The following is an 18516-nucleotide window of genomic DNA, read 5'->3' as shown; positions in this document are numbered from 1 at the left end:
GTGGCCAACAAATTATTTTTTTTCTCAGATGTTCTTCTCTAATTCATTATATTCTACATCCTGTTGTTAAATTTGCAGTAAAGTTAGATCAATATGAAAAGACGGTTTCTTCAATGGTATTTCCAGGAAAAGTACATAATGTGAACAGTTGGAACCCAGAGAAAATAACAGTTCTCCTCTGTTTGTATTCCCACTGGGTGCATTTAGATTATAGCTCAGCAAAACAAAGAAATTATGGGCAACTATGTCTAATTTTCTTTTAAGAAAATTCAAATGCCAGGAGCTGGTAAGAAACCAAGGGACTTAATTTCAAAAATACCTTAGACAATTCTTACTCACATCTCATTGCCTTGTAGCACCACCTACAGAGAGGCTGTCAGAATCACATCCATTGCCAAAATTCAGGAAACTCCCAGTTCAATGGCCAAACAAATCCTGTTCCAGTGATTAAAACACTCCAGACACTGTGAGTTTGACAGCCTTGAAGCCTGAAAATCTTCTGCTACAGGATAAAGGCAATAATATGGCCAATTTTTCCAGAGGCCCCTCAATTCCCATGCAGAAAAAGTTTCTCTAGCAATGACAAAGCTAACCCAGTCACTTTGCTGATTAGTTATTTAGAAACTTTCCTGCAGAACTATTCTAGCAGCCAAGTGTCCCAGCTGCTCAAGGATGGTGGGATTTGCCATGGCAAAATGCATTTAATGGTCCATTAATCCTACCTTTGGCAAAAGCCAATTGTTCGAGCTTCCAAGGACGGCAGTATTTCACCTCCTCCATTTATCTACTCAATTACATAAGATAAAATGTCATGGGGATTGACTTGCATCTGATCACTGAAGCATAAGATTTGTTTGCCCTTGATTCAGCCTGAGTAGCTGGAGTGGGGATACAGACAGCCTTCTGCTAGGAACTGGACAGAGAGAAAGGAGATTGCAAGCACGGTGTAAAAGCTGGCTTTTGAAATATGGCCCTGATTATCTTCCCATTAAAAAGAAATGCTCAGCTATTCGCCTCAAAATAGAATTCTGAAATCTGGAGTGCTTTTGTCTTCCTTCGGAAACTTGATCCAAATGCCACAGTAGCAACCAGAAAGTTCCCTCCATTTTGGATCAGGCCTTAGCTGTGGGAGGCAGTGGCTGCAGGAATGTGTGCATGCACACAGCATTGCTACCTCATTGTTCATTAAGAACAGCAGAAAAGAACATTAAAAAATCAGATAAGAAGTCAAAGGAAAGCACAGCACTCCAAACAGAAGTAATATATATGGCAGTGAACTCTAGCACCAAGAAACAACAGCCCAAAATATTAGCAGTATATGCTTAGAAAGATATATTCAGGGATATGCGATGTTTTAAGATGAGAAAATATGATCCATTTTATTAACGGAGTGCTACTTCATAACATATTTGTTTGCCCTTGCCATGCACATAAGAAGGATATGCCAGTCCTCCAAAGGTTAGACATTTTCTTCTAATTTCTAGCTTGCATTTATTCATTACCAGATAGATTAGATCTACTATCTCTTCTCTGTTTAGAAAACTAATTTTGTCACAGAGTCATCAGGTTAGTCTAACACTATCCACCTTCTGTAAGTGCACGTTGTATTTCAGACCATTTCTATCTGTCATCATGTCTTGTATTATTCTTTCCTGCTAAATTTATCCAAAAGTCTTGTATATTAGTGGGATCAGACTTGAATCATTTTTCCCGTATTTAGATTCTGGAACAATTTTTCCTGCTCTCACATTGTGTTCCGCTGCTCCTGCAGCAATGTCGTTGCATAGCCAGACACATTCTTGACAGGCAAGCACTGTTAGGTGTCTGGGTCAGAAATTATTGTCCCATTTTCATCTTTATGTTTTGTTCCACTTGGATGAGAAAATTTCTATCTCTGTGCCTTCATTTCCTTTATGTACATTTCCACTATATATTAGGCATTCATTTGTGTCCTGCCTCTCCCCCTGTCTTCACCCCTACTTCTTCTCTACTTCATCTCCTGGTCTGTATGCCTGAAGAACATTTTGCTATTTGTTTTAATTTCCTTTGCAAGGCCTAACTCAGCTTTACTTCTGGCAAATTTCCCTTTATGCCTACACTTCCTAACTTCTAAGATGTAGTTTTCTTTGATTAATCTTTTTTTCCATTCCTTCTAGTCCCTTTGCTTATTCCTAATATCCACTTTGAAGTGGTTATTCACTGAGTTAGGTCTGGACTCCTTCCTTACAGAGTTTTATCCCTTTGTGTACTGGTCCCAAACACTTTTTACACCCTTTGCTTCAGTTCCCAGCCTTCCCAACATTCAAAACCTTTTAAGCTGTCAAAAATCAGGAAGTAAAAGACGCAAATGGCCAGTGTGCACCAACTTCCAGCACATTAGGGGCGTAAGGCTTCCCATTGGGCACACAGTTGCTAAATGAGATATTCCAACCAGTTTTCTCTGTGTAGGCATCCAGAACCAAAAGATTGCTGGAAGACCTCTGGCTGCATGCAAAATTCCACTCAGCTTATAGCCACAGTAGCGGTGCCAAGAGAAGGCTGGAGGATCATTAGCTGAAACTGTTCTCATAGAATAAAAAATTGTTACAGTAGATTAAAAATTAGCATGAAGAAATGAAGTATATACATATATTTTTAAAGTCTCTGTAAGGCAGCCAAAGTGAAAACACATTTCACCAGACCACGAAAAATGAAATGCATGTGTTGATCCTTGTAAGGCTGGAGTTTATTTCCTTGCTAAATTCCAAGTTTTTGTCTCTCCCACTGAGGCAGAAGGGCTGCTCAAATAAATGCCCAAAATGTCTTGCAACAGCAAAGGGATACTTCTTTCTATTTCTCATTGTACAAATCTGTCCAAGCGGTTAGATAAAATGGGGTAATGTTTCCAGAAAATGTGGTTGTGATTACACTCACTGTTCCTTCCATATGTGTAAATACTAATTTTTGATTTTTCTGGTGAGAATTTAAGCTGGAGATGCTCCTGGTGACCAGCATGCAGCAGCTGCCCTGACAGCCCCAGGGAACAGCTGATGCGATGTCCACAGAGGCCGGGCAGCCATCAGCACAGGCCTGGCGCCGGCAGCAGCGGGAGCTTGTCTCAGGGGTGAACAGCTGCCAGGCTGTCCGGTACTGAGGTGTCAAAAAGCAGAGAAAAAGATAATAATTTCAGCCACAGCCTTATTAAAAAGCCTCTTTTGGAAAGTCAAACCCAGTGCTGTCATTTTAAATGGCATGTTTATTTTGGGAGAATGTCCGGAGTTTTCAATTGTCTGAGCTGACATAAAGACCTGTGTGAGTTTTTTGTTTGTTTGTTTGTTCGCTTGTTTGTTTTGGGGAATACAGAATTCACTGAAAGCAAAGCAAATTTGTGGTAATGTTGGGGACTCAGAGGAAAAAAGTGAGGGAAGAGAAGCAAATCAAAAAGGTCATGCTACAATAGTATGCTTTGAACCAAAATTGTTTCTGTTAGAGATGCATCAAGCAGTGAGATAACTCTGTAAATGTACAGAGTTAACTGGAAACTCTCTGGAAATGTTAGGTCTTTTTTATGCTAAGACATTTTGTGCCATCACCAAGGGAGCCTGGTGATGGGTGCGTAAAGACGGATGCTGCCCTTTGAGACAGCGACCGCCACAAGGCACTAACACCCCTCACCACCACCGCCAAGGCCAGGACCCATAGGGTTTTGGGGTTGCGTCAGCCCTGTGAGAGGGGTTATTTCCCAGCTGTTTGGGCTGATCGAGGGGCTTTCTGCTCCTCCTGCCCTAAGAGGGCGGCGGGGGGGGCCGGCAGGGAGCCGGAACGCTAGTGCTGCGGCCTGCGGGCCCGGGCGGAGCGGGGCGGACGGCGGCGGGCGCTGCACAACGCGGAAGCGGGCCGGGCCGCTGCCGGCGGATCCGGGGGCATGGCCGCGGCCGGCGGCCGGGGGCGCCCGGTGCCGGGGGCCTTTCCCCGGGCCCTCTGAGCGGGCCCCGGGCGGGGCTGGGGCCGAGGGCCCGGCGTTGAGGCGCTGAGCGGCCCCGGGGCTGGGGGGGTGGGGGCGCCGGCTCGGGAGGCCATGGCCACCCGGCGCCTAACGGACGCGTTCTTGTTGTTGCGGAACAAGGCGGTGCAGAGCCGGCAGCTGCTGGCCGAGCAAGTGAGTAGTTACGGCTCCTCCAGCCCTCTGAGTTCACGTAGCATGGCTGCTGCGGTGAGTCTCCTCCCTTCATCCTACCGTACCGTGCTGAGCCGAGCCGGGTGCCCGCTCCCCAGACCCCACCGAGCCCCCGGTGCTGCTCCCCTCCCCTGTCCCCCCCGTCCCCCCGTGCTCCCCTTTCCCAAAAAGCGAATAGAAGAGGCCTGGCTCTGGGCTCGCCGCGCCTCTGTTTAATTCAGATAACTTCATGGCGGTGTTGACATGAGGTTTTTGTCCATTGCTTATTTTTTTTCTGCTGTCTCCCCAGTGGAAAAAAAAATAATAATTTGTTTCACAGAGCAGAGCTCTTCTATCCGCTGCAGTGTGGGCACCGTTAAATACAGTACTGTAGATTATCCCTGTTGTTGCTTGACTTTTTCCATAGTTTGTTCCGATGTCTGTTGTTTCCCCAAATGCGAGTAATACCCAAAGTCATCTCATCTGCAGCAGGGGGACGTCAGGAGGTTCTAGTGTGATCCCTCTTAACGGAAACTTCGAAAAGCTATTTGTTCTGTGGCACTGTGTGTGGCTTTGTCTAAGTTTTGAGCTCGTCACACTGGGATGGCAATCTTAAAGGTTGCTTTGAAAGGTTCAGAATTTTTGAAATAATTCTTCCCGAAGTAGGTACAAAAAGGTGTTTATAAACAAGCAGTTTCCTTAGAGCAATTTGAAGGGTGTTTGAAAACTGTTGATTGCAGTAATGAAACAGCCTGGCAGCTCAGCTTTACCAGTTTTTAAAGCTGATTCTTCAAACTTACCATTTGTAATAGCCTCCAGTAAATATCTTTACGCACTCCCATCTTCCCATTAAAGCTTTTTGTGTTTTTTTTTTGTTTTTTTTTTTTTTTTAGGAAAAGCAGTGCTTCATGCTGCAAAACTTATTTCAGCTGATGAGTTGCCACTGAACAGTCTTTTGTTCATTTTTAATTTCGTTACATCTGTATCTATACAAGCTGTGCATCAAATTGCATTTATAGATCCGGAAATATCAGTAGTGATATGTATTATGCGTGCTTCATTAGGCATTGCATTTGGTTCTCAGTAATTTTTCTTGCCAATATCATTTTTTTGATCCTTGAAATTTTTTGATCCTTGAACTTTCCTACAGGCTACCGAGCAGCGAAACTACTTTTACTCAACAGCAAGTGCAATAACACTGAGCACTTGCATAAGATGTTTGTTTACAGTCTTTGTTGATACGAACTGAAGCATTTTCTAGGATGCTGATTCAAATATAACCAAAGTGAAGTGTTTGGAAATTGTTAGGGCCTTGTCAAGCAGATGAGTCAGTGGCTCAGCCGTGATCTGGTGGACAGAGTTCTGTAGCAGCTCCCTGTTACAAGCATGGCAAGAAGTGTACAGGTGGTGCTGTGAGCTCTTCACCTTCGTGTTTCCAAGGTGTTTATCACTATTAGCTGGTTACTTTTTCTTTTGGGTGGTATTCCCAGAGCAGAGCCCCTGTATACAGGGCAGTGTTGCTAATTCTAGCTCATAGTGCTTTGATTTAGCTTCATTCATTCTCTAGGCTTCTCCTGAAAAGTCCTGTGTTATGAGAGCTGTATGTCAAAACCTGCTTTCTGCCCTGGAAGATGTGTTCTCGTGCTGACTGTCAACCACCCCTTAAACTCAGATAATCAAAATAGCATTCTAGACAATATGGTAGTATTTCAAGATCTTGGTATAGGATAAAAGAGGTCATTGATGGAAGCCTTCTGCTTTGTTAAACCACAAATACGTTGTCCTTGTTATAGATCTCAGTGCTCACACATACCCCCTACGCTACAAGGAGTGATGAGTTACAAAGGTGCAGATACATTGCAGATGCTAATTTTTGGGGGGTTTGGGGGTGCACATAAAACTAAGGGTATCTGAAACTAGAGCATAATTGAAGTTTATACATAAGTGAGCAGGAACTGTGTTTGCTTTCGCTTTTCGTCATTTGCTGTCTGTTTTAACCTGTGATGACTGGGATGCTTACCAATAAATGTCCTACTGAATTCTGTATGTGGATCCTCCAATCAGAGTCAAACCTAAATCACCAGTGGATGTTAAATACTACAGTCAAATTACCCTTGCTGTCATGCTTCAATATATTGCTGCTTTTCAATTTGAAATTTTAGTAACTAGAAACTTCACTGTGCAGCTAGTATGGAAATCAAACGGGTTCTTAACCTGATCTCTCTGTTAATCAAGCAGCTGAAATACAAAAAAAAAAAAAGTTTGTACATCAAGCAAAATGCTTACTCAAATATATCATGATACTGAACTTCTATTGAATAGTGTTTTAAGTCAATTTGTTTTGTTTTTTTGTAAACAATCATGTTTAATAAATAAAAAGCCTAGGATATGGTCAATTGAGAAAATACTATATCTGTCCTATGTCTCTTTTTTTTTTCTTTTATTTTTTTTTGCTGTCTCTAACTGGATGGGGCTGATGGGATCCACAAATTGCTTCAGGAGTTGGATGAGGTATTGTTTTTCACATTTTATTTTGTCACGGTGCATCAAGCATACATAACTGAGCTAAAATGACCCTTTCCTTATTCTGCAAGTTTATTAAATCCCTTTATATAGGATGGGGCATCCTCATATACAGTAGAAGGACGAGCCTGCATGGAGAAGACGAGCATTTTGTGAAATAATGTTATAGTATTTATATGTATATATGTATAAACTAGTCTGACTTACTGTATGCATATGGGACACGGTACAGTGAAACTATTGACAATATTTTATGCTATGCATAAATTATATAAACTTTGCTCAGGAAACAATGTCAGGGATAAAAAAAACCAACAGGCTTTCAGGAGAGAATTGTTAAGGAAGGAATAAGTATTGGTTTTTAAAAGGGGTGGGGGACTGCAGAGATTTCAAGTCTGATACAGGAAAAGTAGAAATCTGAGAGAACTAGGAAGAGAGCTTTTGTGTGAAATCTTTCCCTGAGAACAAACAGTGAAGTAATTAGGTAGGTTTTAAGCAGTGTCATTTATGATAACACCTTCTTCTGTCTCCAGTAAAGGAAGATATCTAATCTCTGGAATTACAAAGCTTGGTTCAACTGAAAACCTGAAAAAAAAAATCTATACCATCTTCCAATTCCATCCATTTTCCTGCCTTCCCCTCAGAGGAGGAAGATGACTGAACATATGAGGCCCCAGCACTAAATGTTGTGGCACTGGAGTTACTCAAAATTCAGGCTACTATTAATTGTGATTTTACGTTTCTTTTACTCTTTTTTTTTTCATCTTTTTCCTGTCCCCAACACTGCTGTGAATCTGTGGAAAGCGGTGTGAAAGCTGGCTGGCACTTTGTTTTATTTTACTCTCTGACAATCCCTGGCATTTTTTTTGAGAATTATTCCACCCGTTTTCCTGCAAGTTTATTCTTGTACATACAAAACATCTTTATTTGGAAATTTTCCAAAATGAGATTGTCAGACCTATCTGGCTAAGTATGAACCATGGTAAACCATTGGTAGGGTTCTGTTGGCTGTGAATCACTTCCAAAAATGAATGTACCAGTGCAAGAATTACTCGAATTCTCACTGCAATAACATCTCTTCTCCTTGAAAATCTGTTAAGAATTTACCCTAACTTTCATATCCTGTAGGAAGTGGGAGAATATAGATCATTAGTATGTGGGAGAGCTCGTTAGAAAAAGTGGATCGTGATTATACTTGCATCATGTGCAAACATTTTTGAGGTTTTAATTGGAAGGGAAGGCATACAAGTACCTGTTTTTTTGGTCAAGGATTTGCATCTAGTGTGAGTAAAGTTGATTTGCTGTCTCTTTTTAAGGATATTTCTTGTATCTTTTGTAGCTTGCTGATGATCGTATGGCACTGGTATCAGGAATAAGTCTAGATCCTGAGGCAGCAATTGGAGTAACAAAACGCTTACCTCCCAAATGGGTGGATGGAGCAGACGAAGTAAGTTGTATGGCAAATCCAGCCCTGAGTTTTTCTCATGTAGGAGTTTGTTTGTGTTGTCAGTTGTATTGCCAATGCTGTAACTTTTATGATAGAAGTGGTTTTAGAAGAAAGATTAAAGCAAGCACTTTTTCTAACTCCTGACACCCCTGTTTAGAGAAAATATCAGGCAAGCTGTGATTTATTGTTTTGAAAGATATATTGCAAGTGAAATAAAGGGAGGTTGTCCAAGAGCAGAGATTCCAGAAGACTGGATGTGTATCATCAACGGGAGCCCAGCACTGGCACTGTGTGTACCTGGGCCATTAGGGCAGTCGTGCTATAGCTGAGCATTTAGACTTGAGACTTCAAGAAAGTCCTAAAGCTCTCAGCAAAGAAAAGTTCTCAGATATAAATGCAGAAAGGAGGGTACAAAAAATTCAGCATATTCTTTAGTCTTTTTTTGAACCCATTGAGGAATCCAGTTACATAGATTAGCAGTTTACTATTTGAAAACAAGAAGTGTTAGTGTCTTAGCAGGAGAGGTTTTCCTGCTTGTGTAGCACAGATGAGCTGCAAGTTACAGAAGTATTTGGACAAATATGAGGGAATGATTCTGGAGGCATCCAATTAAGAGCCTTTTCCAGTATTTGGAGCGTGAAGTTCTTCTTGACTTTCAGAAAATGCTTTTAAAATCTCAAACAGGTCAGCTCATCAGTTTGCGTGTTCAGAAAGACAGTAATCGTCCTTACAGATCTATTGTAATGACTAGTTGGAAAGCAAGTAATTTAACTTAAGCTGTAAAGTTTAGTCTGTAGCATGTTTGACAGAGTTGAAGGTGTAACCTGAATTTTCATTTATGTTTTGGAAGTTTGTTAAACCTTTCTTACTAAATTATATAATGATAAATACATTAACTCCAACTTAATGGAGAATATCTGAAAACAGCAGTCTTCTCTTAGATTAACAAGAGGAGGTTTAAAAATGGCAAACCATACTCTGAGTTTTCAGTTACTAAGACATTAGCTTTTTGTGTGTTTTTTTTTTTTTATGATCTTTGGTACACTTTTTGTTAAAGATTTCTTTCAATATTTTTGTGTAGCATTTGTCCGAACCTTTTCCCCTGAAATATTAGTCACTTCCCTTTCCTTATTGTTGGCTTTGCTGTTTTAGATTCAGTATGATATTGCCAGGGTTAAACAGAAGATGAAAGAATTAGCCAGTCTTCATGATAAACATCTAAACAGACCAACACTGGATGACAGCAGTGACGAAGAACGTGCAATAGAAATAACGACCCAAGAGATCACACAGGTACAGACAGCTTTTGTTTCTAAACCAACATTGACATATCTGTAATGCGTATCATGATAAGGCAGCGGTTTCCTTGGGATAAAGCATTTCTTCTCTTGTCACTATTAGAGTGAGCCAGAAGTCCTGGGCTCTTATGCTAGGTACTGCACTTACCATCTCAGTGAACTTTTCAATGAGTCAATTGCTTGTTTGCTTTTCTATCTTGGAATGGGATTGGAAGACTTAATTAAATCACATTTACAGCTTCCTCACAGAAATCCTCGAGTGTATTATATGACTTCCAGTCCAAACAGTTATGAAGAAGAAAATGCCTTTGATTAGAAGTGCTTGTGTAACTCTATCCTGTTAGATTTAGGTTGTTAATCTATATTCTGTGTTTCTGTGCCTTTTTAAACTTTGCACCGGGCAATAAGAAATTCATTTTAAAATCTAGAGGTCAAAAGTATTAGTCTTTGGAACTTGGCAATGTGATATTTAAAGCACGTGTGTTGCTGTATCTTTTCTATACTAATGCAATTGTTTTTTCAGTTATTTCACAGATGTCAGAGAGCAGTCCAGGTCTTGCAGAGCAAGTCACGTAGTTGTACAGAACAAGAAGCACGTGTTCTCAGGAATGTAGTGTCTTCCTTAGCACAGTCCCTTCAGGACCTATCCACCAACTTCAGGCATGCACAGTCTGACTATCTCAAACGTAAGCATAAGAGATGCAGTAATGCATGGGTACTTTCTGTGGAAAGCACTAATTAAGGTTTACTTATTTTCTTGTTGGGGAAGGTACGGAAAAGTTTGGTTAGTGATGGTCACAGGACCACCAGAATTATATTAGATTGGTAGTTTATGATAGATTAAACTTTAAAAGATGGTCTGTGATAAATTAAAATTGTGCATCAGTAAACAGATTAAGAATGGAATATCCTATTTAAAGTCTAACATTGTGTTCAATTCTATTTTTGGCAAAGTAAAGTAAGCTTATTTATTTAAAAAAAAAAATCTTCAGATGTAATGCTTCAATTTCTTCCTCCCCTGGTATAAATGGTACAGGTGGAACTGAGGATCACAATTCAGAAGAGGGATGTTCCTGAGAGAATCTGTTAGAAAACAGCCCAGTGATCACACTTTAAGGCTCTTAGCTTGCTCAAAATCTTTTAACTTCATGGAATGTAATGACTTAAAAATGCTGATACAATCAATGTTTTGTAAGTGTGCTAGAATTTGTTATGCTTTGTTAAATAGTAAGCCTATGTGACAATTAGAATTTAGACACTTTGTCATTTATCAGGTAGATTTTTTTCATATGCTTTTCTGTCTAGTGCTTCAGATGTTACTCTTACTCTCCAGTATCTATCATGTTTCCTCCAAAAGCTGTTGGAAAATACTGTCCTACTTGCGCACACTTTTGATAAGTGCTAGGAAATCTGAATGACATCAGTGTGTGTAAACAACATGCTCCAACACAGTTTGTCTTTCACAGGCATGAAGAATAGAGAGGAAAGATCCAAACACTTCTTTGACACCTCAGTCCCACTGATGGATGATGGGGAGGATGATACGCTTTATGACAGAGTAAGTTGTTATTATGCAAATTCAGTACAAAGAATCTTCTAAATTTACTTTTAGTATGAAAATATCAAAATGGTACGCTCTGAGTACCAAACTACATGGGAATTCTATTTCTGCAGATTTGTGATGCATTTCCCTAATGAGTATTGTGCCATTGGCCTTAGTGTTGCAGTGTGAGGGAACTCAGTGCAGCTGCTGAATTCTCATTGTATGACTGACAGGGACTGGAAGGTCTGTAAATACAGTGCAGTCCTTTGTCACTCTACCTTTCTGGCCAAACGCAAGAGTAATTATTTGAGAATTGTGTCGGTGTGATGCTGAGTTTTGGTGGAAGATGGCACTCTATAAAGTGAATTTAAAGTGAAAATCTTCAGTTACAGTATTACAAATTGTTGCAAGTAATGGTGTAAGGATTTGTTTCTGTGCACTTATGTTGAACAGTAGTATCAGGCACCCTCTGTTTTATTTTGTTGCAGAGTTTGTGTATGCTACATTTCTAAGCAACCTTGGAATTTGTTCTGTGGTGTCCCATCCAATAGTGCAGCAAAATACTTGTATCTGTAATGCTTGCTTTTCAACTGAAAAGTTATGGAAAAAGGCAAGACATATCTAGCTAACCTAGTGTATAAGACTTTTCACTTGATTTCTAAATAAGAGTGATGGGGATGTGGAGGGGGAGGATAGTGTGCAGTTGTAAATGGCCTTGGGAGACAAACAGTAAGGTCTGTACAGTGTAAAAGAAAAAAAATCAGAATTGCTGCATGTCTTTACATGTGTTAATGATCATTGACATTCTGGGACTTTCTGTAATGCTGATCCATCAGTAGATGTGCCATAAATACAAGACACCTACCTGTATCTGTTTTGTAGATCAATAACAAACATTGTTTTAGGACAGATCTTATTTTAAAACAAGTTGTTTGTGTGATTAGGCAGGATGCAAGATTTAAATTTTCTATGCTAAGACTATAATTAGCTGACCTAAAACTGTTTTAAGAATACAGTAAAATTTTTCTTAAATAGTTGTCTATCATTGAAATTCCAAAAGGAGCATTGTGTTATTGAGTCACGTAACTGCTATAATTCTTTCTAGAGGTTTCACTCAAGAACACCTGAAAACCACAAATCTGTTATTTTAACAGGGTTTTACAGATGACCAGCTAGCGTTGGTGGAGCAGAACACATTACTGGTGGAAGAGCGGGAAAGAGAAATCCGTCAGATTGTACAGTCAATCTCCGATCTCAATGAAATATTTAGGGACCTGGGAGCAATGATAGTAGAACAGGTACCTCAACACCACAATGTTAGCAAGAGATGGGTGATTCTGTGCAGCATTAAGGTTTCTAGACTCTTCCTGTTGTAATAGCGTATTTTTATGCACTCCTTACTTTTCCAAACACGGTAATTCAGGCGAAGTTTCTTCTGCTTGAAATCTGCAAGAAGTTGAATTAATGAGGAAAAAGTAATAACTCATCTGTTTATTCTGCAGATGTTCTATTAGTTATAGAGTTCTGTTAGTTATTTCTTCTAGACATTCAGCTTAGGTTAAATATGTCAGCCAAAAATACCTGAGCTAGGATTATGGCAATTACAGGTTGTGATGTGAGATTGTGACAGAGCTGCCAAGTTAGGCATTAAGCAAGGAGGTCCTCTAGAGAAGTCCCAACTAGGCCTTCTAATGAACTATGTAAACTATGAACATTTCAGGCTGCTTGCTGTGAGCATTGTTTATTACCCTGCTGCTCATAATGGTATTTTTTTCATGAAGTTTGTTTAGGTTTAACTTGGTGCTCATTCTCTCCCTCCATTTCATTTAGGGAACAGTTCTAGATAGAATTGACTACAACGTTGAACAGTCATGTATCAAAACTGAAGAGGGTTTAAAACAGCTACATAAGGTAAGCTGACAGAATATTTAACCTGTTTTGCGTATCTAATTATCTTTTATTCAATAGCCATTATGTTATTCAGTCACTTTTCATTTATATGTAATCCCTGACAGAAGTGATTGCTGTACAGTATGATATGCCCTACTGTGCTGTAGTAGGAACTTTCCATGTAACTTCTGGTAACATCATGCTTGTTAATGTCAAATAGTTTTCTGGGCATCCAGGCAGTGTGCTTTGATCTTGAGTTGCTGACCTGGTGGAATGTATCTACAATTTCTTCTCACTGCACTGTTTGTTTTGAGAGCTCAGCACTTCTGAAAGGGGACTGGTTATTGGGTACCTTGCTATTAGGTTTCAGTCACTCAGTTAATGCATTAAAGTTTGAAAATGTTATCTCAATAGCATGAGCAGCAAGAAAAAAAATAATGTTTTCTTTTACCATGTGACATTTGTTAGAAGTTAAGTGCAACCTTTTGCTTTTAATGTGGAGGTTTACTATGAACATCTGAAAAGTTTCAATTGGCAGAACAACACAGATTTCTGTGGTTGTTTTGCTGGCTTTTTTGTTTTGTTCTGATTTTAAGCTAAGTTCTGACTTGTCAGCTCAGTTCAGTCATTCCATTACTGGAAAAATTAGAATGAGAGATTTATGTAAAAACTTCTAAGTAGAACAGTTTGTTTTGGAAATGCAGACATCTTGCTGCTACACATTCAACTTTATATTGTGGCAGACTTGTAAAATATGCACAGGAAAAACTGTCACTTGAGGAAAAGCAAAATAAATTAGTTCTAGGTTTCTTCTTCTTATACGTAAAAGTAAGTTGGGGGTTGCTAAAATAAGGCATTGGCCATTAGCAAACAAGGCTTAAAGTAATTGCAAGCAATTTGCACAAACTGAACTGGAAGTAAATGAATCAGTTGGAATCAATGCTATTTCTCGTCGAGTGGTAGTTAATGAATTGTCAGCAAACCCCTGCTTGGAATGCTGATGAGAGTATGGATTTTTGATGCAATATATACTGGAGATCAGGTGTTTTCAGCATAGCATAAAAATTCTTTCACCTATCAAGGAAAACATACATGTCTGAATAGTAATATAAAATACAGATACCCCGCTGGTTTTAGTACTGTTGTTAACCCTATTCTGATTTAATAAATGTCAATTTTCTTTTCTATTTTAATTGGCATAATTATTGTAAACTACCTAGATAGCACTTTCATAGAAATTGCATTAATTCATTCCAGAAGTCTGGTGTTGTGAATCACTAGTTATTAATTTCTGCTTCAACTGGAAAATGGGAATTATTAGTGATACTTTGTCAGGCTTTGTGATACTTAAAGCCTGATTAAGTAAAATAACTGCAGTGATTGTGTATTACATCGTTTCAGGTCAAAAATTCCACCTTAGAAGATCTGATAAAAATATCTTTTTTTACAGGGACTAGAAAGGAAAAGAATAATATCTTTTCCCTTTAAATTTTTAAAGGTTTATTAATTAAAAAAGAATTAAATGCAAGTTTTGTTTTGTTTAGTTTCTATTAGGAGACTTTCATTTGGCTTTTGGAGAGTTTTCTCCACGTTTTAATTCCCCTGGGAAAAAGAGGAAAGGGATGAGAAAAGGTGGTTAGAAGAAAGAAGGAATGAAGCAGAAAACTGAGAACCAAAACAAAATGAAAGCTTTCAGTTCTAATTGAAATTAAATGAAAATGCACAGCTGAATCAGGTACAACAAAATGCCTATTAAAAATGAAGTATTGTTGTGAATTTTAATGTCCTCCAGCTATAATATAGAAATGCTCTATTGGCAAAATGATTTAAAACATCTTGCCAATTATTACTGTTCAGACTTTCGCATACCCTGTTGCTTGATTTTTGTTTCCACAGTCCTCATAGCTAAGAGTTCTTGCAAATAATATCATTCTTCTGTATAGCTCACGTGTCCTGTGGAGGCATAGGACCTTCTTGAGAACTGCTGAGAAGAATTCACAGTAAGGTTGCATAACCAACATGAGGATGCATTCTTTATAGTCTCTTACTTAATATGGATAAATATGACTTCAGTGTATGTTTATTTTCACTGAAGTCTTTGGATTAGAGTTATTTTGTGGGAGTTGCTTGCAATATACTGCACATGAAAAGTCAAATTGCCAAAGGAAATGAGGTACATGTACTTAATTATATTAAACAAGAGTCCATACTTAGAGCTTTGCAGAAATCTAAGTATTAACTCTTTCTTTTCTGTTTCTATAGGCAGAGCAATATCAAAAGAAGAATCGGAAGATGCTTGTTATTTTAATTTTGTTTGTTATAGTAATTGTCCTTATTGTTGTTCTTATTGGTGTAAAGTCACACTAGGTTTCACTTAATTTTCTTATTTTTGGAGTTTATGTGAACTTTTTTCCCCAATGTGAATGGATGGATCTGCACTCCAGAAAGCTGCCTTTGAATGTATAAGCCCTTGTGGTACAAAGTCTGTGCAATGTTTCTGTAGAATTCTTCAAAGTACAAGTTTGGCAATTTGGTGAAGTGTTTGTTTAAAAAAAAAAAAAGTCCGGAAATTTGATGCTTCCAAATGGATAATTTGGTTCTTTCTCCAGGGGTACTTGGAAACATGTTACTTAAATAATTACAAAATTGAAGTTTACCAGTGAGTACAGTAATTTCTTTGTTACTGTGAACAATAATGCATTGTCTTCTATATTATGTCGCAATTGTTATAGGCTTCAAATTTAAACTGTGTTACTGAGTCATGGGACTAGATAACAGAAATTGATCTAGATTTAAAATATGTTTAGACACAAGAATGTTTGACTTAATTTCTTTTCTTCCAGACTCAAACTCCAATGAATTAGGTGAAAAAGAAGGCTTTTAACAACCAGAACCTAGTCCAATCCCTCTGATCTTAATTTAGATATTGCATCATCACTAAGAATCAGAAAGCTATATAGTCTTGTAAATAATAAGATTTAATCACTGGCATAATTTAACACAGTTAATTAATTTTTTTTCTGAGCTTGAGTAATCATGGGAATGTTTTCCCTCACTAGAATGATCATATATATACATGTACATTTTTTTTAAATACAGCCATTACATTAAAGATGCGATGAAGTTAAAACTAAAAAGTAGAGATTCTCCATTTGGCTTTTTACACAATCTGGCCTGCTATAGTGGTCTTGGATGTTTCATACTTTAGTTGTTGTGTAAGATGTTTATTTTACAGTGCATCTGTCCAAATGTTAGTTTTTTATATAAAAGTGATTTCACTACAGTATACATTACATCCATTTTCCCCTGACAGAAGATTATTTTTTTCTAATGCCTGCCTAGAAAAGGACGTGTTTATGGTCTTTTATTGACCATGATAGATGTCATACAAGTGACATGTACTAGGCCTTCAGTAAAGAAGTTTCTTTTTTTCCACTCTTTTTTTGCAGTGGAAAACTTTTGCTGTAGGCCATAAAAGAGAAATTAGAGAAACATCTAAGTAATAGAGTATTCATGTTTTAATTCAGGCCTGAAGTGGTGTGCAATTGTAGAGGCCTTGCCTTAATATTTTTAATATGGCTTTTCTGTATGTACTTTTCCCCAAAGGGACTGTAACTTATATTTCCTTCATTTCTGACTGATGCCGTGCTCCCCATAAAGCTGCATAGATGTTCTGCTCAAATCCCCTGAAGTGCAGTTTAATAATATTATGATTTTCACGTTGCACATGTGAAACAGGATTCCTCTACCTGCACTGAACTTGTCTTTACTATGTACTAAGGAGGACCTAAGATGTGGGTTTACACTGACTCGGTGCAGGAATGAGCCTGAAAGAAAAGACTACAAAGAAATGAAAGCTGTGGCTTTTGGGCTTATTGTGAAAAGCTTTGTACCACTCCTGTTACCTCTAGACAAAGGGGATGTTGAACTTCCAAAACTGCCAGTTCAAGCCCTTCATTAAATTCATAAAATCATTAAAAGAAAGAATGATGCTTTTAGGTGGGTGTGCAGTTCCCCTGTTCTGGTAATAGATCTTTTCAATGATCGTGAGTAAAACTACTGTCTCCCTAGTGTGCTGTCTACATCAGTTGGTGTGAAGCAGCATATTGCTATAATTTAATATACTGTATTTGCAACTTTCTAACATGAGATCGTGTTATTTATTTCTGTCTTGACTGGTGCTTTTGACATTTTATCATGGCTAATGAATTCAAAGAAGTAATAAAACACTTCCAACCTTATTGGTCAATTACTCATTTTTTAAAAAAATAGTATAAACTGAAGCAAATATTTGTGATGTTAATGTCTCGTATATTTTTTGAATTTAAATAAAAGCAGCAGTGACATGAAATACCTGATTTTTTTAAACTTTATGTAGCACTATGTAATTTATATTGTCAAAACAGTGATTTTTTTCCCATGTAGTTGCCATTGAAATGCCAGTGATATCTTAACTCCACTAAGGTAAATGGCTATGTATTTCCTATCCAAATTCTGTGAAAGGAAATGCACTTTTTTAATATGCACTGCACAAGAGGTTGAATTCTGATGTGAATTGTCCTGTGTAACTTGAGCTAGAATTTGAGGCTGAATATTTAAAAAAAAAAAAAAAAAAAGGCAAAACAAACTTCTAGACTTCTGTATCACTTCGGATATCTAATTTGTTACAATTCAGTCTAAATTATTGATAACTAAACCATAAACCCTTATGCAATGCTTTGGAAGAATAACTTTCTATGTAGTGTTATGGAAGGGGTAGCCTCAGTGCCCAAAAAAGCCACTGCAAATGAGGAGAATCTTGGCTTCAATAGTGGCTGCTACCTACTCAGGTGTTACAGGAGCAAAAGCTGTCTGAACCAAGTGACTGCTTCTGTCCAGCCCTGTAATCACCTCTGTGGGCTGCTGCAGAGAAACAGGGTTCTGCGGACTGTGACCTCTTCATGGTTGCTGGATTCTTCTTCTCAGCTTGTACTGAGGCTCTGCCTGACTGCTTACCGAACGCCACGGGGAACTGCACGACGTTGCTAGAGCATCTCCCAAGAATCTGTGGTTCCCCACTTGGTCTGAACGACTTATAAAGCTGTTGGCTTGTACAGACTTTCTCCATTAAAATGTATGCAAGCATACAACAAGAAGCTGCTATTCCTTATTAACAGAAGTTAATTCTAGTGATATCTGAAAATGACAGTATTATAAGCGCTGCAACAGTAAATTAATATCTATTGCGAGCGTTCTCTAGAAACTCTGAAAAGTAAAATGGAAGAATTTTTCTTTTAAGAAACTTTACATTTAAGTTTAATTAAAACAAGGAATCCATTACGCTTTTGCATATTAATTACGGTGGAATATGTAATATTGAATGGCTTAATTCCGTTAATACTTGCAACTTCTTGAGGAGTAACAACTGGAGTGGCCATGGAAGATTAGTCCATGCTGCAACTTCCTTTGAGGCTCCCATGAGTAGAAATGTTTGCAACTACTATTAGTGGAAAATAAGTGTAGTTTCTGTATCATAGATAGAACTGACTTTCCCAATCATTCTGTTGTTTTGATTAGGACGCCCCTCTGCTGTCCCTAACTTAATGATGGAAGGTTCTAGATTTAGATGAGCGTTTCCTACTGCTTTGTTTCTTTTGAATAATACAGATTGGGGCAGTACTGTATTATGAATCTTGCAGTA

The 18516-nt window shown here is 38.3% G+C and overlaps 1 protein-coding gene across 5 annotated transcripts; it reads left to right on the top strand.

Annotated features, from left to right (window-relative positions):
* Positions 1-3893: 3893 nt before the first annotated feature.
* STX16 (syntaxin 16) lies at positions 3894-17077 on the top strand. 5 transcript variants are annotated; one of them, XR_010825233.1, is made up of 10 exons: positions 3894-4192; positions 6635-6646; positions 7998-8105; positions 9258-9398; positions 9927-10089; positions 10870-10961; positions 12101-12244; positions 12777-12857; positions 14381-14571; positions 15099-17077. XR_010825233.1 is itself a non-coding variant. In XM_048074632.2 (9 exons), the coding sequence occupies exons 1-9, from the start codon at positions 4058-4060 to the stop codon at positions 15201-15203; spliced, it is 981 nt and encodes a 326-aa protein (XP_047930589.1). In that variant the 5' UTR covers positions 3897-4057; the 3' UTR covers positions 15204-17077. The 5 variants fall into 5 exon arrangements, 4 of the variants coding, with proteins under 4 accessions (XP_047930589.1, XP_047930591.1, XP_047930593.1 ...); XM_048074632.2 differs by lacking the exon at positions 14381-14571 and having other exon boundaries at positions 3897-4192; XM_048074636.2 differs by lacking the exon at positions 14381-14571 and having other exon boundaries at positions 3898-4138.
* The last annotated feature ends 1439 nt before the right edge of the window (positions 17078-18516 follow it).

Source organism: Anser cygnoides, chromosome 16 (assembly GCF_040182565.1).
Source record: "Anser cygnoides isolate HZ-2024a breed goose chromosome 16, Taihu_goose_T2T_genome, whole genome shotgun sequence".
NCBI lineage: Eukaryota > Metazoa > Chordata > Aves > Anseriformes > Anatidae > Anser > Anser cygnoides.
This window is presented reverse-complemented; position numbering and strand designations above follow the sequence as displayed.